Here is a 27,219-nt window from a genome sequence, read left to right on the forward strand (position 1 = left end):
CATTCTGAAGGAGTTAACTCTATTAAGAACAAGATTGGTTTATGATTAAGAAGGAGAAAACACAAGCAAAGTAGTCATATCTGCAAAAGAAAAAAGAGAAGTTGTGCAATAATTTTATGACAAAGAAATTACCTCTTTTTCACTCTCTTCTAAACTTGAGTAACAAAAGACATCTGTTACATTGACATTAAGTCTTTCCTCTCCTCTGTACGCCTCTACATCTTTCTTAATTCATGTGGCTGAATGTCCAAGGTGATGGTCAGTTTGAACCACCCTAATGGACTTTAAAGAGTGTATATCCCCAAATGCAGAAGGGATCTCTGTAAGCCCATGACAATGTTCTAGTATTAATTCCACAAGCTTGGGAAAATTTTCCGTATAAACTTGTCATTCTCTAAGAAAGACATCTGATAAATGCAAAGTCTTGGGACTTTGATAGATGTCCTCACTTGCGTCCCATTCGTCCTCAAGGAAATTAGATTCTATAATCTGTAGAATTTCAAGCTCAGGCAATGTCGTGATTGCTAAAAACAAAGTAGGTCTCAGGGGAAACCTATGCAACTGTAACTATTTCAATCTTGTAGGGAAGTGATATTCATTGGGATTTTGAGTTTTTTCAAACTCAATCCAGACAGTTATTAGTACTGCTCCAGACATACCTGCAACGTAGAATTAGTGATTCAAGTTTATTAAGGACATCCAACTTGGGAAACCAATTGCCGTTTGTAGGAGGATCATTCGGTACCAGAATGTTGCAATCTAAGTGCTGAAGATTGGGAACTTCCCTAGAGCATCAAATGTGCCTTGAGAATATGAGATATCAACTAGGGATAAAGTTTTCAAATATTCTAACTTTGAACACTCAGCTTCCAATAATCTACTTGGCTGATGCATAATGTTGTTCTTGTCCTTTTCAAACAAAGAACTAGCTTCGATGCTCACATGTTTCAGCTTTGACAGTTCCATTATTCTGGGAAATTGTGCCTTGGTGGAATACCTGTTTAGGATCCACAGAGTCGCCAGATTCTAGAGGTTCAACGACCAAAATGGGAGAGATTTTTCATATGTCAGAAACCTCAAGAACCTCAAATGAAAAAGGAAGCCTATTTCTTCCATTGATGACTATTCCAGAATAATGATACCAAGTAGCAACACTTTGTTGGATTTTAAAGGTGTGAACAACAAATGAAGGGTCGTGACTCTCATGAAGGGTTGTCACTTTGCCGGAGGGTTGTGACCTTTATAAAAGGTTGTGTCCTTTCTAAAGGGTTGTGTCTGTGCCTTTTCCAAAGTGTTGTGACCTTTCTATAAGTTTGTCTTCTTTCCTAAAAGTTGTGACCTTTACCCTTTGTTGTCTATAAATAGAGAGGTTGTCTCTCAATTTTCAGTATCGAGTTATTCCCTTCTTATACATACATTTCCTACAAAAACAATTGATCGATCGTGTCTGTGTGTGTGATTCGACGCTGTCATTTTGAGTTCATTGAAATTATTGAAGTTTAAGGTACCGCTACTTCTTTAATGGTTAATCCGTTTTATCTTGGAAGGAATTAACTTGTAACCTCGAGTACTTAAGGGGATTAAATTACTTAAGGACGCACAGTGAATTCTGTGAACTCGGTTAATTCCTTTGTTTTCTTACATGTTTTATTTCTTCTAGTTTGCTAATCTTAATACAGGAGATAACAAGCTTTAGAAATTTAAATTGATGATATTTTCTGCGGTAAGGAAATTACTTCTATTTTCTGTGTTCTTGTTAGAAAGAAGAAGATGAAAAAGAAAATCATTTTGTCGTATGATAAAAGAGATTTGAGATAAATTAGTACTACTTTAGTATGTTATTTTGTGCATAAAGGTTATGATATGCACTTTAAAAAAAATTCTATATTCTTGGTTTTACATAACTATAAGAAGAAGTAAATGCTCAAATATTTGAACGTCATTTTAGTTTCTTGTTGAAATTAAATGTCCTCTTGAAAAAAAAATAAGAATATGATGGAAACTGAGAAAAGAAAAAAAAATAGCAAGGTAAGTGACTTGCATGAATCATTGCTGACAGATAGAATATGATTCAATGAGAGTAAAAATCAAGTTTTATTTTCATTTCAGTTGATTATTTTTTTTCTCCCTTTCCTTTATAAGTTATGATATTTATCTGATAATTTTTAGTATAGATGGTCATTATGTGATTATTATTACTAATATATATTACGTTAAGAGAGAAAAAACTTTTGTAAATTTATACTCCATGAAAAATTTGATTGTGTTTGACTTTTGGAGACTAAAATCATCTGATTTTTTTTTGTACTCCTTTGGTTTGAAGAATATAAGAACTTCACAAACAAATCAAATTGTGGTTGATTTGAAGAATATAGAAACTTCACCAATTGTTAGATACTCTGTTTCAATGAATATTCTGACTTGAGGTTTCAGGAGATTAAAACCTTTTTGGTTTACTACTCTGTCTGAATGTGAAACTGATTCAAAGAATATAAAAACTTCATCAGAATTCAAGGTTCATTCGGTTAACGATTAGAAGAATATAAAAACTTCATCATTAAACTAGAAACAAGTTGTACAAAGATTGAATCGTTATTGTTAGTATTCTAAATATTAAGTGGTCTATCTTGTGACTGAAAGGAAAAAAACACTAGTAACATAAAATTAGTGATTTTTGTACCTTCAATGGGTGTTTCTATGGGTTAAATCTCCAAAAGAAGGTTTCATGTTGTCAATGTGTATTTGATGGTATACAATTTGAAAGCATGAAAAAATATGTGGAAAATAATTTCAAATATTTGAAAAATATTTTTGAGAACATGTTTAAAATGTGGGGGGTTCTTTACTTGTGATAAAGACAAAATTAGACTTACTATCTAATTTAAATTTGAAATTAGAAGATATGAAATTTGATGATATTCTTGTATTATGTTAGACCCACAAAATTCTTGGAGTATATTTGATATTATGGTCGTTCAGTTTGTCTTTATCAGTATATGATATGACTAGTATAAAATCACAAAATTATATTACTCGTTCAAAAGAATTGTATTTTTTGATGAAAAAGTGTCACTTAAAATATTGTGATTTTTCATGAAAAAATATGTCCATTGAAGTTTTAATTTTTTATAGACATGAATATTGGTAAAAAGTGACGTGTAATGTTTGTGTTGTAAAACAAACTTTTGGGTCATATTGCCCTTATTGGACCAATGAGACTATGGTCATGGGTAATTCTAGAACAAATTCAATGTTATGAAAAGGTCCTTCCGAAAAAGACATATGGCAAGGTGTGGACTGTAAAACATGTCTGTATTTGAGAAAATTATAAAAAATAATAAAGAATAAAATATTTATGGGAAAAGATTACCTCAAATAAGGTCTTTTCAAACTTAGTATTTTTGTTTGTTCTTACTTGCTTGACTCAAATTATTTATGACATAAATTATTGTGACATATCAATTACAAAACCTTGCAAAAACTGATCAATTTAGAAGTTTTGCCTAACTTCTAGTGCAATAAATCAATGTCAAGTATGTGTTGTTAAAATGAATTAGAATACCTTAGAATTGGTTAACACTGACATTTGTGATATGAAGTTAACACCATCTCGTGGTGAGAAAAAATGCTTCATAGATTTTATTGATCACTGCACTATATATTGTTATGTCTATTTGCTGAATGATACAGATAAAGCAATAGAAACATATAGGTAATATAAAACTTAAGTCGAAAATCAGTTGGATAAAGAGATTGTCATGATTAGAAGTGATAGATGTAGAGAATATGAATATTCTTTTGCAGAAATATATTTGGAAAATGGAATCATCCATTAAATTATTGCACATACTCACCTCAATGAAATTGTTGACAAAAAAAACTGAACTTTGAAAGAAATGTTAAATTTCCTACTTATAAGTTCTGTTTTACCACAAAACTTGTTTGGGAATGCTATCATTATAGAAAAAGAGAACAATAATTGTTTTGTATGTTCAAAAAGAGAGCAACAGAAAGTTTTATCTGTTAATAAAGGGAGCAACAAATAGAAGACTTTTGTTTGTTAAGAAAGGGAGCAACAAAAAGTTTTATCAAACTTTTTTGCATTCTGATAGAAAATTGTTTGTCTTCCCTTAGAGTATATACAAAAAATAACTCTTGAAAGGTACTGATCTAATAATTCTCAATACACTCTATTCCATATGCGCAATGAAAATGAGGGAACTATTCCCAAACATGTTAAAATAGGACTGTGGACTGTGGACTGTATGTTCATTGAATGTTACAGATAGTAAAGCATGTTGATTTATGATTTATTAGTCCGAACCACCGGATAGTCATGTAAAGGGTGTAAACAACCTTAGGAAGAACCAAAGGAAAATGTACTTAATAAGTAGATTCAAAAGCGTAGTAAATGTCAATGGACAAATTACTTCTTCTGGGTTTTATTTTGTAATATTTCTTCTTGAAAATGAGTCCATATAGTTGAAAAAGATATGTCTTTTTAGGACTCATCCTTTTTGGAAAGAGTCTGTTAATAGTAAGACAGATTCAATCTTGAGTAACCATACTTAAGAGTTGGTTAATCTTCCTTTGGGAAATAAACTTTTGGGTTCAAAGTATATCTACAAAAGAGAAACAAAATCTGATGAAACTATTGACAAATACAAAACAAGATTTGTTTTCATAGACTTCAGACAATGACAAATCCTTGATTATTTTGACATATAATAGCCTCTAACTTGGATTACATCAATTCAGATGTTAATTGCGCTAGTTGTGAATTTGTCAAAATGGATGTAAAACTATGTTTTTTGGGGGCGGGGGGGGGGGGGGGGGGGGGGAATTTAACTGGAAAAACCTGAGAGCTTACTAGTTCCTAATAAAAATAAAAGTTTAAACTTGTTAAGTAACTTTATGGACTAAATACAAGCGCCCAAATAATGCCATGCAAAATTTGGCCAAACTATATTAGCAAGTGAATTCTAGATTAATGAATGTGATAAATGGTTTACATTAAAGACATTACAAATCACAAGGTTATTATTTGTTTTTATGTTGATGACATGTTGATCATCAAAAGAGACAAATTGGCATAAATGCTACTAAGCATATGCTAGAAAGTAACTTCGATATGAAAGACGTTAAAGTTAGTGATGTGATTGAAAAGGTACTTGAAAATTTCAAGTAGTTGGATTTCAATATTGACTGGACTCCAATAAATATGAGCTTTGTACTTCAAAAGAATGAAGGAAAAGGTGACTTACAATTGGATTATTCTAGATTCTTGAGAAGTATGATATATATCATTAAGTGTACGCGATCAGATATAACATGTGCTATTAGTAAATTGAGTCGGTTCACAAGTAATCGCAATCAAACTCATTGAATGACAATGAAAAGAGTTTTGAGTATTCAAAAATCATACTTAACAAACTGTTGCTTTGCATTATAAATAGTATTCAACAGTATTGGAAGAATATAGTGATGCAAACTGAATCACCAGGTCAAATAAAAATAAAATCAACAAGTGGATATGTATTTAATCTTGGTGGAGGAGTAGCCTCTTAGAAATCTTCCAAACATAAATGTATAGCTCGCTCTACTAAGAAATCTGAGTTTATCACTTTGGATAAGACTTGTGAAGAAGTTGAATGACTCCAAAATTTCTTGAATAGTTTTTGGCTCAAACCTTTAGCTCCAGTATGCATGCACTAGGTTGGGCATGGAGTATGATGTATAATGGAAGGTCTCATCATACATAACGTAGACATAATATTGTTAGAGAACTACTCTCTAGTGAAATTACCATAATTGACTATGTAAAGACAAAGGACAATGTGTCAGATCCACTTGTAAAAGGCCAAACTAGAGAGGAAGTTGATAGATTATCAAAGGGAATGAGACTATGGTTGATAACAAGTCATTGTGGAGGTAACTCTACCTAGAAGAATGGAGATCCCAAGATCTAGGTGCAAGGAGATCAAACAAAGTCATTAATGACGGTTTAACATTGTCAAAATATTATTTTTATTGTCCATTCTCATGATAAGACAATGTTCCATAAGAAGGATAAAGGCATTAGAACTTTTTAATGGTTTCTAAGTCTGATACAGGGTATATCAAGTGGTGTATCTACGGGATAACACATTTAGAAATCATATATGTAAGTGTGAAGTGTAATCCGGTTCAAGGAGAATCTAGTAATGTGAGTTCTCTAAGCACTTATTAACCGAGATGTGTTCATGGATGAAATGAACAAAACAATGAGAACCAAAAACAGTTCAATGGTTGATTGTGTGACTTATGTTTTCCAGGAATACATCAAAGCTCGACAGTTCAAAGATATCAAATCTAACGATTAACCGAGTATATCTGATATATGTTCACTATGAAAAAATTAAAGAGAAACCTACTTATCCAGATGCGATTAACCCTTACTTACGAATCACATAGTTTTTTCATGCATATGTTTTTAAATAGTCATTTCCTATTCATGTGGGGGATTGTTGGGTTTTAAAGGTGTGAACAGAAAATGAAGGGTTGTGACTCTCCTGAAGGGTTGTTACTTTATCGGAGGGTTGTGACCTTTATGAAAGGTTGTGTCCTTTCTAAAGGGTTGACTGTTTGACAGGTTGCGCCTTTTCCAAAGTGTTGTGACCTTTCTAGAAGGTTGTCTTATTTCCTAAAAGTTGTGACCTTTACCCTTTGTTGGCTATAAATATAGAGGCTGTCTCTCATTTTTTAGTATCAAGTTCTTCTCATTTTATGCATACATTTCTTACAAAATAAAATAATCGATCGTGTCTGTGTGTGTGATTCATTGCTTTCATTTTGAGTTCGTTGAAATTATTGAAGTTTAAGGTACCGCTACTTCTTTATTGGTTAATCCGTTTTATCTTTGGAGGAATTAATCTGTAACCTCGAGTCCTTGAGGGGATTAAATTTCTTAAGGACACACCGTGTGTTCCGTGGACTCGGATAATTCCTTTGTGTTTTTCTTTTCATCTTTTATTTCTTCTAGTTTGCTTATCTGAATACAGGAGATAACACACTCTAACAAGTCCAAAGTGTCTAATGTGACTGAGGGCATGAAGCCAATTTTTCACTTTCAAAGATATGAGATGCTTACTACCAGCTGAATACTTATTAGAATTGACAAAACACATCTTTTGTGGAGTTGGGAGTCGTCAATATGAATGGTTAGACTATGGTGTATTGAATCCAAAGAATGAAAAATGGAGCACCCGAATTTATTAACTTGAAAAAAATTTCCTTTTTCGCTATTACTGAACAAAAATCATGCACAACATCATGCACATAGCAAACCTTGATAGCAACAGAAAAACGGTGACTACTCTTGGAGACGCTAGGATCCACCATTACCAGGCTACTATAAATTAAAGCTTCCAAGTAATTTGAGTTATCCTCTAAACTACTCTTGTATGGGATACAATGATCCACAAACTCTTCGGCCATCCACAATTGCATCAACTTAGACAATGGAGTTCGTTTGTTCTTTTGAGATCTTTCAAAGTAAAACAACAACAGCTTCAGGTGATGTGGTAGGTGGTCATAACTTAATTGCATAACCTTCATGATCTGCAAATTGTTGTTGGCAGAAATAAGGGAATCCATATTATGTTGAATCTTAAGCCACAAATCCTTTTCCTTTTTCTTTCCTCTAACAATTACTCCAGCAATCAAAATAACAGCCAGAGGAAGCCCTTGACATCTCTCAACTATTTGGTGTCCAAATTCTGATAGTTCAGAAGAGCATCTTCCTTGATCTCCAAATACCCTTTTTTTTTTAATAAATCCCAACTTTTTTCACGTGTTAAAAGTTGATGGTAGAGAAGATCATTACGACATTTAACTTGCAAACCTACCTTGCTACTTTGGCTAGTTAAGATAATTTTATTTCCTCTCTCAACCCTCTGAAAGCATGCTATTAACATCTCCACTGTTGCAATATCCCACACATAATCCAAGACAATGAGGTACCTTTTATCGTATAGTTCTTATCGCAGCTTTTCAGCAAGATCAACAACTTTATCACCCTCATTACTTTCTTTATTGTCTTCCGACCCTGCAACTTGCTGAAGAATCACCTGCAACACCTTTGACTTGATAAACTTTTGGGAAATAGTGCACCAAGCACAAACATTGAAATGACTAGCAACTAGTGTATTTTTATACACTTTGTTGGCTAGAGTAATTTTACTGAATCCCGGCATTTCGACAATCGAAATGACATCAAGCTTGGATTCATGTTTATCAAGGAGCTGGTCAATGGTACAGGCTTCATCTTCCTCATGACCAACTGTTACCTCAACAAAAGATGATGAGGTTGACTCAATTGACTCATCGGAAGACTTTGCATCAAGGGGGTTATCATCCCCATTTTCATCATGCAGCTGTAAACTGGTGATTTCTTCCACGATAAGCTTGATCTTATCAGTGACACTTGGAAGTGAGAATATGAGATGTGTGAGAGCACTATCTCTGATAAGAATGGAACTAATTACATGTTCTGCTTCATATGTCACATCTAAAGCACGCACCCAACAATCTTTAACTACTCCGCTAGTGTCATCCAAGGATTGCTTGACTTTCCGGAAAGATTATCTTAGGAATTCAAGGCTTTCTTTCACTATCCCAATTTCTTTCTTTATCGGGGCAACTGAATAAACATTGGAAATGAGCAAATCATTTAAATGTCTGAGTAGAAGATTCATGATGATTAAACCATCATCCGTCGCAAAGTGAATTTGTGATGACTCTGGGCTTTCAAGAAAAAGTTGTCTGATATCTCTCTTCATTTATTCAATTTCTTACAACAAGTATGGATCTGAAAAGTCCGTTTCGTTGATATTATTCTCAAAAGTCTCCTCCATCAGCTTGCTCACCAGAATAGATATCTTCATTGTAAGTACTCCAACATGTGTCAACATATCATCCAATTTTTCACCATGGATATAGTGCTTTGGTATATCGCTAAGAAAGATCAATAGGAACTCCATAATCATATTAATGCTTTGAGTTGGAGCGTGATTGACAGCTACGGCACCTGCCATGCATCCTTGGATAAGAATCAGATAATTTTGAAGAATCTTTGGAGATGCTTTTAGTATTTGTTTAGCAAATTCTTCTAGCTATGTTGACCTTGATTCATTCATGAGCTTAGAAGTACAAATGTATAGAACCTCCAGCTCAAGAGGCAGTATATCGATGAGTAGAGAAGTGATCTCGGAAGAGCATTGAGAGATCTCATACTCCTTGTAATAGTAATTTATACAACAAACATCATGTTGATACTTTGATTTCCAAAGATCAAAACTGAATTGTGTTACTCTACCAGCAGTCAAATGGAACCAAGGATAGAGAAATTCAGTACTTGTTTTGTTGGCCACGAGGATAGGATAAAAATCTCTCAGATGTCCACATACTTGACGAAGAATCTTGTAGTCACTCATCAGGGGGAGAAGCAAATTAGCACAATACTTTGGTAGATCATGGAGGTGTTGAGGAGGCTATCCCTATATTCGGACGAGTTTAACTACATTCCACCGACGGTGAACAAAAAAAAATTACACGGCATCTTATTTTTGGAAATACTTAATATTTTTAATTAATATATTCAAATATTATTAATACTAAAATAAAAATAATAACAGAGTGTTATATGATAACTTGGATTCTAAATTAATTGTACAAATTTGATTAGGATTCTTATTTGTCTTACCAAAAATAAAAAATAAAAAATTCTTTCAGCTTTCTTAGTTGTATTGACGTTCCTTCTTCTTCTACATACACCATTGAATCAACTGACTATCCACCATTGAAGCAATTTGAAACAATTATCATGGTAGCATTTTTCTCGTATATCTTTTTTTACATAACTTATTAAGTCTTTTTCGCAACATGAACAAATATTTAGAGAGTATTTTTCATTGCTTCAAAATTAGTTTTCTTTTCTCATTCGAACAACAACACAACAAATTAACTGAAATAAACTTGTATTCAAAGTTCATATATCAAAAAAATTAAATGTTTCAAAGAAATTTTCTTGTTTTAATGTATGAAGAATTTTATGTTTTATAGTGACAATGATTTTAAAGAATACTTTTTAGAACTTTTCAGCAAATTGAAAAATTTCAATACATTAGCCATGAAAATATTTAAAATTTTAAAGCTAACTTACCCTATCAGTCTAATATCTAATAATTGTGTATTGCAGGAAACTTTTGAAATCTCTAATTAAGAAGAGCAAAATGCAGAAGGAATTGAAGATTCCTTGGAGGATATAGAAAGAAACATGAATGCAGTTGTACCTTTTATTCCTCAACTTGGTGAGCAAGAATTAAGAGAGCCTTACATTACTATGGGATTTCAATCACTTGATACTGGATTTAAATTTTATCTTGATTATGCTCATCGTAATGGTTTTAGTGTGCGCAAAAATCGAATTAGTAGATCAAGAAAAGATAAATCCATTATTGGTCAACAATTTATTTGTTCAAAAGAAGGATTTCATTCAAAAAAATGTCTGAGAGTAATAAGCAATGAGATGAGACTAGAGTGGGGTGCAAAGGGATGATATATATGTCAAAGAAAGAAGAAGAAAAGTGGGTTATAGCTAGGCTTGTCTTGAATCATAATCGTGAACTTGCTTCTCCTAATAGTCAGAAATTCTTGCAATCAAAAAGAAAAAAATCATAGGCTCAGAAAAATCTTATTGATCTCTTAAATAATTCTGGTATTCATCCAAGTAATGTTAACTACTCGGGCGGAAGGGGGGGGGCGTAGAGAATCTCAATCTAATTGTACGAGATATTCAGAATTATTTGAACACTAAAAGGCAAAATTGTCTTGAGAAAGGAGATGCATAATTGATGTTGAAATACTTTCAAAAGAGACAATCGGATAGCCCAGGATTCTTTTATGCAATACAAATGGATGTGGAGGGTCATTTAGCTAATTGTTTTTGGTTGGATGCTAGGTCTCAGATAGCTTACAAGATTTTTGGAGATGTTGTCCTATTTGATCCTACATACTTAACAAATAAATATAAGATGCCTTTTGTTCCATTTACTAGAGTTAATAACCATCACCAATCTATTTTATTTGGATGTTCTCTTGTTTGGGATGAAACGGAAGAAACTTTTCAGCGGTTACTTCATACTTCGCAAGAGGCAATTTTTGGTATTTCCCCTCGTACAATAATCACATATCAAGATGCTGCAATAACAAATGCAGTTGCAAAGGTGTTCCCGAATAGTGCACACCATTTTTGTATGTGGCACATTGAGAAGAACATTCTTGAATATCTAAGTCATGTTTTTCATGAATTTGATGATTTTAAAAATGAGTTTAGTAAGTGTTTACATTGTATAACAACTCCTGAGGAACTTGAAATTGCTTGGATTGATATAATGAAAATGTACAATTTAGAAGAGCATAATTGGTTGCTTAGGATATACACCATTCGCGAGAAATGGATTCCAGCATATGTGCGAGCTACTTTTTGTGTTGGAATGTCAACAACTCAAAGAAGTGAAAGTATGAATAAATACTTTAAAGATTATACTAACTTTAGTACACCAATGAGTGTATTTCTAACGCAATATGTATGACAAAGTATGGGAGAAGGATTATAAGACAAAGCATTCAAAGGCTATCTTGAAAACATTATATCCAATGGAGGATGAAGCAGCCAAAATATATACCAGAAAAATATTTCAAAAATTTCAAGAAGAGTTGATTCAATTTCATAAATTTATTTCAGAAAAAATTGAGGTTCAGGATGAAGAGGAATTCAATGGCAGGGAAACATTCCTCAATGCAGATCCTACAATTATTTTGATAAATTATGTAAAATTTTGACTAAGACTTATTCTTTATGTATCATTCTCTTTTTAGCTAACAAATTTCTTTTATTTAATCATTTTTAAAGGAATTCTCAGCATATTCAGAACCTTTTGAAGGGAAAAATGGCCGCGCTGATTCATATCCAACCTTATTTATGGTGGTTTGGTTTACTGCGTTTGTATGTATTTTATTTATAGAATATATGCATTTGTAAACGATTACTTTTTTAGGAATTGAGGAGAGCCACTTCGTATCCATATAAAAGAGGTTTCTAATCTACAAGTTGACTTGGAGTTTGTGAAGTTTAAAATCATAAAGGATGCCTGGAGAGACAATTATTCAAAATTCATTTTGTTCTGTTTTCCTTTTCTGGCAGAACATAAATCCAGGGATATTTTTTGTTGAAGACTTTTTTTCTTTTAAGTTTATACAATAACTCAGAGTTTTAGCTTCAACTTTTTTTTTGTTGATTGTGTTTTTATTCATAGTGAATTAGTTACTCTTTTATGACTTCATATATGTTAGCAAGGATACTCCACTCTCTGATACATAGCAGCAGCAATAACAACTTACAGCTGCAGTTTTTTCTCACGGGAAGAATAAAATTTGTAACCAAGCATGCAATTGTGATTAAAATCATGGGTCTTATTGGATCTAGGGGGCGGTGACTCAGGTGAGAGTCAGGTTTCTTGACAACCAGAACAGGTTTATCATGAGAAATGTAAAGGGACCAGTCAGAGAGGGTTATATTCTCACATTGTTGGAATCTGAGAGGGAGGCCAGGAGATTGCGTTGAGCCCATAGTTATTATGATTGCCATATCGAGTACTTGATTATTGGCTGGAATTTATTTCCTATTTAATAGTCTTTGATTTTGTTTGCTTAGACTCTTATAAGTTTGAATATGTTGATTTTGTTGCACTTTATGTTTCTGGAATAGTTTCATGTTAAAATTTTGCTAGCAATGCTTCAATGGCAACAAGTAATGGTTCTTATTAAAAAAAAATTTAAAAAAATATGTTGGCAATGATTTTCTTGAAAGGATTGAAGTGCTTTCCAATAAGAATACACAAGAAATTGTAGTATCTTAATTTTCTTTTACTATGAGAAAATGCAAATCATCTTAGTTTTCCAATTAAGTAATTGATGTATATCTTTGCCTGCCATGATGAAGTTCAATAGTGCACCAGGCTTATACTTTGAATCTGTTTTAAGTTAGTTATAGACACCTTGAAAAGCTTCACGTAACCAATATGCTGGATCTCGCGATAATCTATGTAAATAATATCATATGAAAGAAACATTTGTTTAAGGTATTTTACATTTTCAAGACGTGGTTCAAGAATGCTAGACAATCGCATCTACTTCAATTGAACTCCCGCCTAGTGGCCTCCCTCATCAATCAATTGCCTTATTTCATAGAATCCCCCCACCTCTATGCAGTGGCGTAAGTACTTGATGATAGAAAATAATTATCAGGATCTAATTGAAGAAGTTTGTTTGCAGAAATTTCAGCAAGAACCACATTACCGTGAAGTTTACTAGCACCTACGCAACATTCTCCACAAAACCACATCTGCCACCATAGGCATAAGATTTATATACTCAAATTCTCTATTTAAATTACTAGATCGGCACAACAAATCAACAAGACATCCATAATGCTTCATTTCTGGCACCAATCCATGACGTTATTCCATACTCTCGAAGAATTACAAACCTTTGTCCACTGAACCTGCATGAGCACAAACAAGTAATACACTAATTAAAGTACCATGAGTTAGCTTCCAACCTTCTTCTAACATCTTCGAGAAGAGCTAAAAAACATTATCATGAAAGCAATTCACAGGAAGGAGAGATATTATGGAAGTCGAAGAACAATATCCTTTTTGCTCATACTCAAAGAACTTTCAAGGCAGTATTAACAGATCCACATTTGCAGTAAATATCCGCACGTAATTATCCATTTTAATGTCATGCTGACGAACATAATCATGTGGCCTTGCAGCCGTTAAATCCCCTGCTTTAGCATACCCCATGGGGTTCCATGAAATCACATTTTTCTCCTCCATCGCAGTAAAAGTTTCTTCAGCTAAGATAATTATAATGCACACATACCATACATATCAATCAATGTATTCCCCAAATAAACATCAATTTTCACACAACTATCCCCTATATACTTCGCCAAAAAATTCGTAGTATCAAAGCCCCCCTAAATAGCTACAAGCTAGCACTACTTTCATCAATGTCACTGCATTCCCCTTCACATTTTCTGCCTGCATAGAAGCAAAAAGACCTAATACTTCATGATATCTATTACATTGAATATACCCACAAATCAATGACTACATATAGTGGTACATCAATACAAGTTATTTCAGTTAATTTTGTTATTTTGTTTATCGAATGAGAAAAGAAAATTAATTTTGAAGCAATGAAAATACTCTCTAAACATTTATTCATGTTGCGAAAAAGACTTTAGTAAGTTATACAAAAAAAGATATACGAGAAAAACGCTATCATGATAATTGTTTCAAATTGCTTCAATGGTGGATAGTCAGTTGCTTCAATGGTGTATGTAGAAGAAGGAACGTCAATACAACTAAGAAAGCTGAAAGAATTTTTTATTTTTTATTTTTGGTAAGACAAATAAGAATCCTAATCAAATTTGTACAATTAATTTAGAATCCAAGTTACCATATAACAATCTGTTATTATTTTTATTTTAATATTAATAATATTTGAATATATTAATTAAAAAAATTAAGTATTTCAAAAAATAAGATGCCCGTGTAACTTTTTTGTCCACCATCGGTGGATAGTAGTTAAACTCTATTCGAACATCATTTCCTCTGTTATCATGGCTACATTCTTCAAACACAAATAACTTTTGATTTCTTTCAGAATATAAGGCATAAGATGATCCATGTCATATTTTGCTCGGATAAATTCATCTTCATAGAAAAGTGACCAAGTCAAATCAGTTAACTTCTTTATATTCAGGGACATCCTTGAATAAAAGTCACCCAAACACGAATCTCCAAACAGGACAAAAGTTCTTAGGAATCTCACTTCCATTATTAGCTTTTCAAAGTCATCCAATTTTGAAGCAATTAGGTCTTTTTCTTCATTCTTTATTTTCTTCAAGACATAAAGGAAATCATCAATAAAATTCCTAATTTTTCATCTTTTTTCTCAAATACCACCTGCCAGATTAAAAAACAAACAAACATACAAGAGTAACATTTTAATTTGCATGTGTATGATGTTAAATTAACAGAATATTTTGGTGATCCGTTACTGAACACGACATTTAAAAAAAGAAGAAGAATTTCTTTGATATCTATGGAGCATCCCAACAACCTATGTCAAATCAAGTCTGGTATAGACTTGAGCATACACAAGGCTTTCCACTACTGCTGCATAAGATACATCCTTAAATTGGCCGCTGTTGGTATAACTAATAAGGCTCTATGGTTAAGAAAGATTCTAAGCAAAATGACATTGATGCTAAGGTTGAAAACAAGTCAGCAATATCTATGGCCAAAAATCCAGTGCAACATGCATGGTCGTACCAAGCATATAAATGTGAAGTTTCACGCTAGAGAAGGATGGCAAAGTTACACTTGTTCATTGCAGCTCAGATCAGCAGATTGCAGACATCATGACACAAGGCTCTTCCTAAAGGGAAATTTGAAGTTCTAAGGGCTAAGCTGGGAGTATCCAAGGGAAATCTCAAGGAGGAGTGTTAGAAAATGGATTTTTGAGTATGATTTTTATCGAAGTGTTGGTTTAAATGGAGTATATAAAAGAGTAATCAATATTGAGCGCCATGCCCTGATTGCAGGGTCAGAGAAACACCATCAAAAATGGTTGCATAGTGACAACATTGACTCAAAACTATTTATATGTTTCATTAAGTATCCAGAACTAATTCGGATTTGACGTGAAAGCATTAACTTAATCAGATGTGGTAATGTCTCCATTCATGTGTTGTTAACAAATTAATTGGTACCAACGCCACAACTAGCTAGTGACATATCAATTATATATGAGGAAGCTTGTGTTTGTCAAGTGATCCACTCACTCCAGTAGCACTGTATTTCTTAGCCCAAAGCCAAATCTCAGGCACAATGGGAGTAATTGAGTATTATTGATAATAACTTTTTCAGGTGGCACAATAGGCTTTTTGTTCTAATATTCATACCTTTATGCCATTTAACTAACCTCCCTTGTGCATCTCTGAGATTATTATATTTTATACCTCACACCAAACGGCTCCTAAAAATACAAAGAATTCAAAATCTTCTTAACATTTCTTGCTCTATTTCTTACAATTATTGCTGTTCTTAATTTAACATTGTCTATATACTTCCACTTGTTCTCGTTTTATCGACTTAGCCTAAAAAGAAGCAAAGTATTGATTGATCTAAATTTGGTTACTTTTAACATCATGCATCCCCTGTATTTACCTATATATTTGAATATGTAAAACATACAATTAGTATTGTTACAAAATTATGTAAAACTAATAATTATTGCTACAAAAAAAACCAACTTAGTTACTAGACATACTGATGATATGTTTTTTTACTCGTTTTTTCCACTTTCCTTTTGCCATTTATATATGCTGGATTTAATCTCTAACCTCCAAATTAAGCTTCAATATCCAGAGAATTGATATTGTTTCAATTATCACATTTAATGAGGATTCAAATTAGAATTAAACACAAGTAAAAGGAATGGCAAGAAGCAAGAGTTACGCATGTTAACTATTGAATTTATAGGTTTTGAATAGTAATTTACGATTCTGAATAAATACAAGATTTTAGTAAAGTTGTAACTTCTCGCACAGTCTCTAGTAACTTTCTCATTTTTGAGAAGTTTGTTTTTCGAGAGAAATATATTCTAAATATTAACCAGTCATGAGAAATTTGAAACATTATTCCATCCATACTGAACACACCATGTGTTAATAGTGTTTTCGTGTAATAGTGTCATTATATAAAAAATGATCTTTATCAATATTGAACTAACGATAATAGTTTAATTGCCGTTAAATATGTTTTTAGTGATATTAATACTCTTTATAAATGTCTCCAAAGTCTAAAGAAATATTTAATCCAATAAGAATTTACTAATGTTCATTTAACTATACTCTTTAAGTCTTGATTAATGTACATATTTATTATTTATTGCTTCTAATGAGCCAGTCACTTAAGATGTATATCTATATAAATTATATTAAAATATCCTGATTAGAGAGATTAATCTCCTTTTACAAATTTGGACCTTATATGGGTGTGTTTGGTACGAAGCACGATATGTGACTTTCTTACTGTTTTTGGTAAATTAGTAGAAATTATTAGAGTTTTTTATTAAAATCATCCCTGAAATATGACTTAAACCTAAAGTACAATCTTATATCATATAAGTGAACAGAAACATTCTTACATTATCCAAAGAGCTGCAGAATTTATCCTTCTGTCTAATTTTTTAAGAAACTCACGTCACCAATTAAAAAAATGTGTTAAGTCGAATGGATATATGTAAAATACATGGTTAAGTTAGTCTAGTTGGGTTATTTTTCTAATTTCTACTAATTGAGGATTTAAATCATATTCATACAAAATATATTTAAGGCATTATACATATTATATACCCTAAACTTGACTTCAAATTTAACTTTGACCTCCAACTTTCATAATGCAAAAACAACCATTTTAACTGTCCAACTTTTAAATAAATAAACACATGAGTCCTACATGACACAATACATGTAGGACACCACGTAGGACAAAAAACGACATGTAGAATGACATATAGGACATGTGTGTTTATTTGTTCAATTTTATACAAATTTAAATGTTTACTTGTGCACACTCAAGTTGAGGGGCATAAATGTAATTCAAAGCCAAGTTAAAAGGCATATTTATGCATTATGCCTGTATTCAAATTCTAAACTTTCTTTATAAAAGTATGGTCAAATAATACAACCTCAGTTTCAAAAATTTCAAATAAAGTTAATTATTTTTTATTTTGATAACTAAATACTTACATAATTTCACTAAATTTCCAAAATTTTTGTAAATAAAATGCAAATTGCATTGTATATGACATACATATGTACTGAATAATTTATTAAAGAAACTCTTTAAATAGTTGAACGTAATGTTTTTTAAATGAATTTTTTTACATAATTTTTCTAACCATCGAAGCCTATCATATAAATATTTCAAAAATTATGTATCGTTGCAAGTCAATTTACTTGATAATGCAAAAAAATATAAACTAACAATACACAAAATTTAAATTCTGAGAATGAAAAGATTATTTCCTATCCATATCCTTATTTTTTAGGTAACTTTATTCTTTTCGTGTGGCTAAGACACAATCAAATTTAAAACTATTTTTTTATTGGTTCACTCGATTTCTTAATAAAAAAATAGATTGAAAGATGATTCTTATTATTTTTTGGATAATATAAGGATGTTCTTTGCCCACTTAGATAATATAAGAATGTATATTAGATTTGAGTCATAATTAAAAGATTATTTTAGCCAAAAACTCAAATTATTATCTCAAAATTATTTTGTATACAATCTAGATAAATTAACGCATACTGCTACTTACGAAACTTAATTTTTTCTATTTGAGAGAAAATATTCTTTAATTAATACCTTTAACCAAACAAATATAAGAAAATTGAAAAACAATTTAGAGGATAACAAAACCCTAAGATTGCGGATGTGATCTACCAAGTGAGCAAAAATGAAATAGTAAAAGAAAACTAGAAAAATATTTCAACTTTTGCTTTACTTACAGGCTAAATGGTAGTCTGCCTTGTTGTAGATTTATGATATATTTGATAAAAATGAGTGGCAAAATTAAGGAGAAAATCTTGAAAAACTTAATTCACTTATCAAAAGCATTATTGTTAGATCTAAATGGATAAATTTAAGTTTATTGTATTTTGAATTATTAAAGGCATGTCTTTCTATACCCTATATATATACTAGAAGAACACGACCCGTGCCCAACAAAATATTATTAATTAGAGATGATTGATCGCTCAAAGTAATTATTAAGCTTTTCAAGAACTCATTTGAGAATGAATACAACTCAATAGACAATAATATGATATGTTTGGCTTTATGTAATGGTATGATACTCGTACATTAATATGAAAAAGGAAAGAATTCAGTATAACACTACATTAATTTTTCCAATTTGAATATGATAGAATCTGGTAATTCTACAAGAACATAAAATTGGTGTTTTGATGATAGACAAGAAATGCAAATATATGTAATGCAAATAACTGTCGCAGTTCGCAGCCAGTATCGCAGTGTCGAAGCCATCAGAATTAATTGTCGCAACCAAAATTAAACAAGTAAATGTACAAGTGCTAAAGATGTTGAAAATACAAGTTGATATAAATAAGGAAACCTTAATATATTTTATTAAGTAAGGAAGTTGTATAGGAAAAGGATTGTACAATAAAAGGTAAAATTGGTACTCCTTGAATAACTACAATTACAATTTTCTTACCTTGTTTGATAAGGATTCAAGACACGAGAAGGCAGAAGAAATATCTATAAAAAGAGATCAAACGCAAAAGAGGAAGACACGACTTTTACATAGAGAGAAAAGTGAGAGACATTCAGTAAAAGCCTTTGAGATCGATAGTGTTGCTAAGTTCAAGAAGTTCTTGAGTTAGAAAGTCTTGAACGTGTAAAACTATTTTCTTGATTCATTGTTGAGTTGTTAGTTACTTTTTTTGTACAAGAGGTGGGTTTGGCTTCTTGTAGAGTTGAGCTTTGGTGAGGTTTGTAACAAAAGGTGGATTTGGCCTTTTGGAGAGTAGAATTAGTCGATTATAGTTAATCGAGAGTTGTTGTAGTGGTGAGGTTATTGATTATTGAGTTGTAATCATACAATCATCTAGTTGAATTAATAAAACGAAGTTTTCCCTTCCTTGATTGAGGAAGGTTTATAATTTAACAATTGTTTGTGTTCTAACTTAAAACCAACTTACAAGAACCTTGTTCTTGTTCTAGGGGATAGGTTTCTTCAATTGGTATCAGAGCAGATCTTTTCGATAAAAGATTCACACCTTGAAAAGATTCAATGGCAGCACCACCTACCTCACAAGAGGGAGCTTCACAAACACGACCACCACTATTCAATGGCAAATACTATGGATGGTGGAAAAATCGTATGATGATCATCTTATCAGCGAAAATTCTGATCTATGGGGAGTCATTCTAGATGGAACAACTATACCTATGAAAATTGCAACTGATGGAATCACCAAAAAATACCAAAGGAAAGAAAAAAATGGAATGCTGAAGACAAGCTTGCAATTCAAAACAATGCCAAAGCCAAGAAAATTATGATCCATGGTATAGGACAAGACGAATACAATCGAATCTCGTCTTGTCAAGATGCCAAAACCATATGGGAAACACTCCAAACTGCTCATGAAGGAACAACGCAAGTTAAGAAGTCAAAAATTGATAACTTAAACAGACAATATGAACTATTCAGAATGGCAGAAGGAGAGATTTTACAGGATATGCACACTAGGTTCACTTCAATCATCAATGAGATGTATTCCTTGGGAGAGATAGTTCCCAATGGAAAGGCAGTAAGGAAACTCTTGAGTGTCCTTCCTGAAACTTGGAAAAGCAAAGTCGAGGCTATCACTGAAGCCTGCGACCTAAATGCACTGGCCATGGATGAGTTGATTGGTAACCTCATCACATATGAACTCAAGAAAAAAAATCGGAGGAAAGAGAAAGGAAGGGAACCTGGTTCTGAAGGCAACTGCATTAGATGATTTTGAGGATGAAAATATCGCCCTTATAACAAAAAGGTTCACCAAAATGCTGAAAAGAGGACAAACATTCCAAAAGAAAACTTCTCAAAGATCCAATGAAAACACTAAAGACCAGGTTTATCATAAGTGCGGAAGTCCAGATCACTTCATCAAATTCTGTCCACTTTGGGCTTTAGAGTAGAAAAAGACAAACTCTGAGAAGGGAAAAGACATTAAGAAAGATAAGTTTGTTCCTTCAAACAGAAGAAGGACAACTCAAGCGGCAGATATCTCAATGAAAAAGGCCTTTGCATTAATGGGGAATTCATCCGAGGAAGAATCTAAGGATGATGAGACAGAAAAAAATCCTTTCTTGCACTAGAACAAGAAGATGATTATGTCTTTCTTGCCCTAGCAGCAGTGGAAACCAAGGAAGAAAAGGAAACCTCCAAATCCCAAGAAACTATATTAGCACTCATGGCTGGATCAGATTCTGAAGAGAACAAAGAGGAAGACGATATGAATGAAAAGGCTAGTCTTCATCACATATAAGACAATGTAAACTCATACTCAAAAAGGGAGCTAGAATCTTTACTATACACCCTCATCGATGCATATAAAACAATAGACTCAAAAAGACAATTGATAATAGAAGACTATGCATCATTAAGAGAAGAAAACAAGAAGCTCGAAAAACAAAATCTTCATTTATTATTCAAAAATACTGAGCTAAGTAAAAACCTAGACTTGGTAAGTAAAAGGAATGAAGAGCTAACCAAAGAGCTTCTTGTGACTAAAACTGAAGCTGAGAACGGAATGAGATGGATCAGGTCCTCCATATTGCTTGACAACATTCACAAAAATCGTACTTCTGAGAGACATGGGATAGGTTTTGATAAAACTAGTCCTCAAGTGAAAAATCCTAACATAGATTGTTTATGCATGACAGTGGGCTGGTAAGGCATAAGAGTTACGATTGTCGAAGAAAATTGATTGCTCATAACAAAAATTTAAACTCTTTAAGAAAACCTCATCATGAGAAACCAATGAACAAAAACAAATCCCTACAGTCAAATCTCTTCCCAGATGGGCCAGAAAAAATCTTATTCATCCATTTTTTAAGAAACAAAGTGGATCTGGGTACCAAAATCAAACCCCCGAAATTAATTGCAGGGATTAGTGAGAAGGAAGCAACAACAATGGTACTTGGATAGTGCATGTTTCAGACACATGACTGGAGATAAAAGTAGCTTTCTCTCACTCAAAAACTTCAAAGGAGAAAACGTTGCCTTTGGTAATGGAAAAAATAGGGAAACTCAGGAAATTGGAAAGGTTGGGTCTATGAGTACTCATGCAATTAAAAACGTATACTATGTGAATGGTCTACAACATAGTCTATTGAGTGTATCTCAAATATGTGATAAAGGAAACAATGTACTCTTTACAGAAAAAGAATGCAGAGTGACAAATTCAGTGACTGGGAACCTAGTTCTACTAGGAAAGAGACACAAGAATGTGTATAAAACCAAGATTGTTGATTCTAAGAAAGATACTCTTAAATGTCTAACTGCAGTTTCTGATTGTTCCATGCTCTGGCACAAAAGAATAGGACACATAAGCATGACAACAATAAAAAACTTATATCTAAGGACCTGGTTAGGGGACTGCCAACCAAAAGCTTAAGTAACAACAAAGTATGTGAAACCTGCATTAAAGGAAAACAAGTGAGATCATCATTCAAGCCAAAGTCGACAGTCAGTACTACCAAGCAATTAGAACTGCTTCACATTGATTTGTGTGGACCAATGCGTGTACAAAGCAGAGGTGAGAAAAGATATGTGTTTGTAATAGTCGATGATTATTCAAGATTCACTTGGACACTGTTTCTTGCAACAAAGGATGAAACATTCACTATGTTTGAAATCTTTGCAAAGCTGGTTCAGAAAAAATTCAACAAAGAAATAATTAGCATCCTATCTGATCATGAATGGAGTTTGAAAGCTCACAATTCCTACAATTTTGTATTCCAAATGGGATTGAGCATAACTTTTCAGCACCTAGAACACCACAACCAAACAGTGTAGTTGAGCGGAAAAATAGAACACTGGAAGATATCGCAAGAACAATGTTGATCTCAAGCAAACTTCCAAAATCCTATTGGGCTGAAGCAGTAAACACAGGGTGCTATCTAATAAATAGATGCATGATCATATCAGTGTTAAACAAAACACCATATGAGTTGCTAAAAGGAAGAAAACCAAATTTAAGACATCTTAGGGCATTTGGGTATGTATGTTTTATACACAATAATGATAAAGACAACTTGAGAAAATTTGATGCCAAGAGTGATGAAGGAATTTTTTTGGGCTATTCTTCACAAAGCAAGGCCTACAAAGTACTTAATAAAAGAACAAACCGTGTAGAAGAAAGTGTTCATGTTGTCTTTAATGAAAATAACAGTGAAGTTGAAGGAAATTCAGAGGATGAACAGAATTAAGGAACCTGCTCCAAGTCATCAGAACCAAAAATATGGGAAGAAGAATTTATACCCTCTCAGTCTGCTACTGAAACTGGTCGTGCTGAATCTCAAGAGCCAGTAAACATCCAAACTCACAGCTGGAAGCATCAAAGTTCTCATCCTTTACAAAACATTCTTACTCCTCTTAACTCAGGCATCTCAACAAGATCCAAATTACTTAGTATGTGTGCTTTTTCTGCCTATGTATCCCTGATTGAGCCAAAAAATATAAAAGAAGCACTATTAGACTCTGATTGGATTAGTGCTATGCAAGAAGAACTTAATCAATTTGAAAGAAGCAGAGTATGGAACTTGGTTCCAAAACCTCAAAAGAGAACAGTAATAGGATCAAGGTGGGTGTATAGAAATAAGCTCGATGAATAAGGACAAATCATACGCAACAAAGCTAGGCTAGTTGTACAAGGATATAACCAAGAAGAAGGGATAGACTACGATGAAACTTTTGCACCCGTAGCAAGAATTGAAGCAATCAGAATATTGATCGCATATACTGCTCACATAGAATTTAAACTCTATCAGTGGATGTCAAAAGTGACTTCTTAAATGGTTATCTACAAGAAGAGGTGTATGTGAAACAACCCCCTGATTTTGAAAATACCAAGTACCCTGATCATGTATACAAACTAGACAAAGCGCTCTATGGGCTAAAGTAAGCACCTAGAGCATGGTATGATCGATTGTCCACTTTTCTTCTCACACATGGATACACAAGAGGAAAAATTGATAACACATTGTTTCTTCGAAAACAAGGTGAAGATCTGTTCATAGTTCAAGTATATGTAGATGATATCATATTTGGAGGAACTAATGACTCACTAGGAGTAGAATTTGCTCAACTAATGAATAGTGAATTTGAGATGAGTATGATGGGAGAACTAAACTTTTTTAGGACTCCAAATTAAACAAACTCCAGCTGGCACATCAATTCATCAACAAAAATACATTAAGGAATTACTGAAGAAATATGATATGAACGAAGCTAAGTCAAATGACACACCCATTGGGACAACAACAAAGCTTGATAAAGATGAACCAGGTTTACCAGTAAATGACACTAGATATAGAGGTATGATTGGATCACTCATATACCTTACTGCCAGTAGACCTGATATAGTGTTCAGTGTTGGTCTATGCGCACGTTTTCATCCTGTCCCAAGGAATCACATATAAAAGCTGTCAAAAGAATCTTGAGATATCTAAAAGGCACAATGAACCTGGTCCTCTGGTATCCAACTGGAGACACAATCAATCTAAAGGGATTTGCTGATGCAGACTATGCAGTACATACGGTAGATAGAAAAAGCACCTCTCGAATGGCACACTTCTTAGGACCATGTCTAATATCCTGGGCAACTAGAAAACTAAATTCGGTTGTTTTATCCACTGCTGAAGCTAAGTATGTGGCAGCTGCGTCTTGTTGTACCCAACTTCTTTTGATAAAACAACAGCTTAAAGATTTTGGTATAAAAACCGATTATATTCCCATTCTCTGTGATAATACCAGTTCTATGAACATGGCCAAAAACCCGGTTCAGCACAAACGTACCAAACACGTAGATAATAGACATCACTTCCTTCGTGATAATGTTGAGAAAGGGAACATAGTAATGACATTCTGCAAAATTGAGGATCAAGTTGCGGATATTTTTACCAGAGCACTAGGAAGAGAATCATTTCAGAAAAATTGACTTTCGCTAGGGCTTATCTTTTCGGATTGATTACTGCTTTACCAAGTCCTCAGGATGTAAGAACCAGGTCCAGTCTAGTTGGTTCTACAACTGCTTTACACTAAGCACGGAACATCAGCAATCAAAAAACAAAAAAAAAGGAAAACTATTTGTCTTTCTCTCTCATATGTCACTTCTTTGAAAAGCAGGTGCAACCTTCAATACACACGTTCCTTCAATGTCAATCCCTCATAATTACTAAAACCCCTCGAAAATAACACCAAAACCGTTCCCAATAGAGCACTTCCTCCAAACAAGCAACCAACTCCTTCTCTTCTTCCATTTTTCAGAAAAATCCTCTTTCATCACCATGGTTAATTTTCTTGTTGCTTACTCAGATGATAAAAATTCATCTGACAATGCATCTTCTCAGGGGGAAGAGAACCCCTCCATTGATACAGTACCTGCTCAGGGAGAAGAAAATCAACCCACAAGCAAACCGTCTACCTCTTCTCAATCTTCCCCAAAATCAGTTCAGCCTACATCACCACCACCACTAGTCACAGAATCAACTCCACCACCAGTCACAAAATCACCACCATCACCAGTCACAGAATCACCACTAACAACAGTCCCAGAAACACCCATTACCACTACCACTAAAAAACCCTCTTCTTCTCCATCCCAGAAACCCACTCCTCAAAACCTACCTAACTCCCCTCTACCACCATCCCCACATTCACTAAACACTGATGACATTCTTCTCAGCACACTTAACCCTCAAAAACCAAGAAGGCCACAAAAACACATTGCAGTCAAACAAGTTCGTCCGCACAGACCAGTAACTCGGAGTGTGAATGTAATCAAACCAACTGGTGGTGCGACATCCAGTGGGAAGCGTCGTCGTCTGGGTAGGTCTGTGAGTTACTACGGTTTCAGGGATAGGAGGAGCTATTTCTTGAACCTAATCTGATTTATGAACAAGAAGTATTAGATTTTTACACAAATTTAAAGATCTTGGAAGGGGATGTGGTATCTTCTAGTGTGAAGGGAGTTGAGATTGTTTTTATGCAACTAAGCTTGGAGAAATTTTACACATACCATCTGTGGGTATTACTGATTATCATTGGGTTTTTGATGAGCATTCTAGTCTTCCAGCTAAGTTTTCTCATGGAATAGCCAATTCTAGGGCACAGACTATGTTAAAAGGTATCATGGGATCAGTTCATAAGCTTCTCTTTGAAATAGTACATAAGGGAATATTACCCGGGGGTCATCAACGTCACATTGCTTCCATAAGGGACATGGGACTTATGAATGCTCTTGAAGTAAAGAACGTATTGACTGGCCCATATTGATCATCAAACACTTTGCTAGAATCGTTGATCCTCAACTTGATTCTCATCAATTAGCATTTGGGAATATTTTAACTAGAGTGTTTAATGCATTTGAAGTACCATTGGGAGAATGAAGGGTCTTGACTCGTGCAGATATGTTTACTCAAGCTATTCTTGCTAATTGTGGCATTCCCATGGAATCGAAGAAGGTTGCTAATGCTTCTCCACGTTCATCTGGTCCTGTTGCTCAATTACTCAGGAAACTCAAAGTGGCAGAAGAAAAATATGCCACTCTTGAATTGGAAAACAAGAATTTGTGTGTTGAACTTCATACTTCAAATGCTGAGATTCATAGGTTAAAAGATCAGTTGGTGCAGCAGCAGCTTGCTAACAATGCAAGGGTTGATAGAGTACTTGATATGCTTGCTTCTACCTCCACCAAGCCTAGCAAATCTTCAACTTGAAAAGCATCTTTTTTGCACCTGGTTCTTTTGATTCCTTAACTTTGTGTTGATATTTCTCTTTGTGTTGCCAGAACATTTTTTTTGCTCAACTGACTGAGCTTAAAGTGTTGTTGTGGATGTTATCTTGTTTTGTTTAGCTGTTATTGGACTCTTTTTTATTTGTCAAAAGGGGGAAGATTATTATATGTTGCAGCACACAGGTTTGTCTTCATCAAAAAGAGGGAATATGATAGAATCTGGTAATTCTACAAGAACATAAAATTGGTGTTTTGATGACAAACAAGAAATGCAAATATATGTAATGCAAATAATTGTCGCAGTTCGCAGCCAGTATCACAGTGTCGAAGCCATCGGAATTAATTGTCGCAGCCAAAATTAAACAAGTAAATGTACAAGTGCTAAAGATGCTGAAAATACAAGTTGATACAAATAAGGAAACCTTAATATATTTTATTAAGTAAGGAAGTTGTATAGAAAAAGGATTGTACAATAAAAGGTAAAATCAGTACTCCTTGTTTAA

General features: G+C 33.4%; 1 protein-coding gene and 1 pseudogene across 1 annotated transcript; one reads left to right on the top strand and one right to left on the bottom strand.

The window, feature by feature from the left end:
• Positions 1 to 231: 231 nt before the first annotated feature.
• LOC101251374 (putative late blight resistance protein homolog R1A-3) lies at positions 232 to 15,048 on the bottom strand (annotated as a pseudogene).
• A 5,218-nt stretch (positions 15,049 to 20,266) lies between these two features.
• Positions 20,267 to 20,713, top strand: LOC138348163 (uncharacterized). The gene has a single exon (XM_069296776.1). It carries the CDS (start codon positions 20,267 to 20,269, stop codon positions 20,711 to 20,713), a length of 447 nt encoding a protein of 148 aa, XP_069152877.1.
• The last annotated feature ends 6,506 nt before the right edge of the window (positions 20,714 to 27,219 follow it).

The sequence above is a fragment of the Solanum lycopersicum genome, chromosome 4, assembly GCF_036512215.1.
Source record: "Solanum lycopersicum chromosome 4, SLM_r2.1".
Lineage (NCBI taxonomy): Eukaryota > Viridiplantae > Streptophyta > Magnoliopsida > Solanales > Solanaceae > Solanum > Solanum lycopersicum.

Bases quoted from the DNA above. Each gene is read 5' to 3' on its own strand.
- LOC138348163 (XM_069296776.1), top strand. From the start codon at position 20,267: ATGATCCATGGTATAGGACAAGACGAATACAATCGAATCTCGTCTTGT.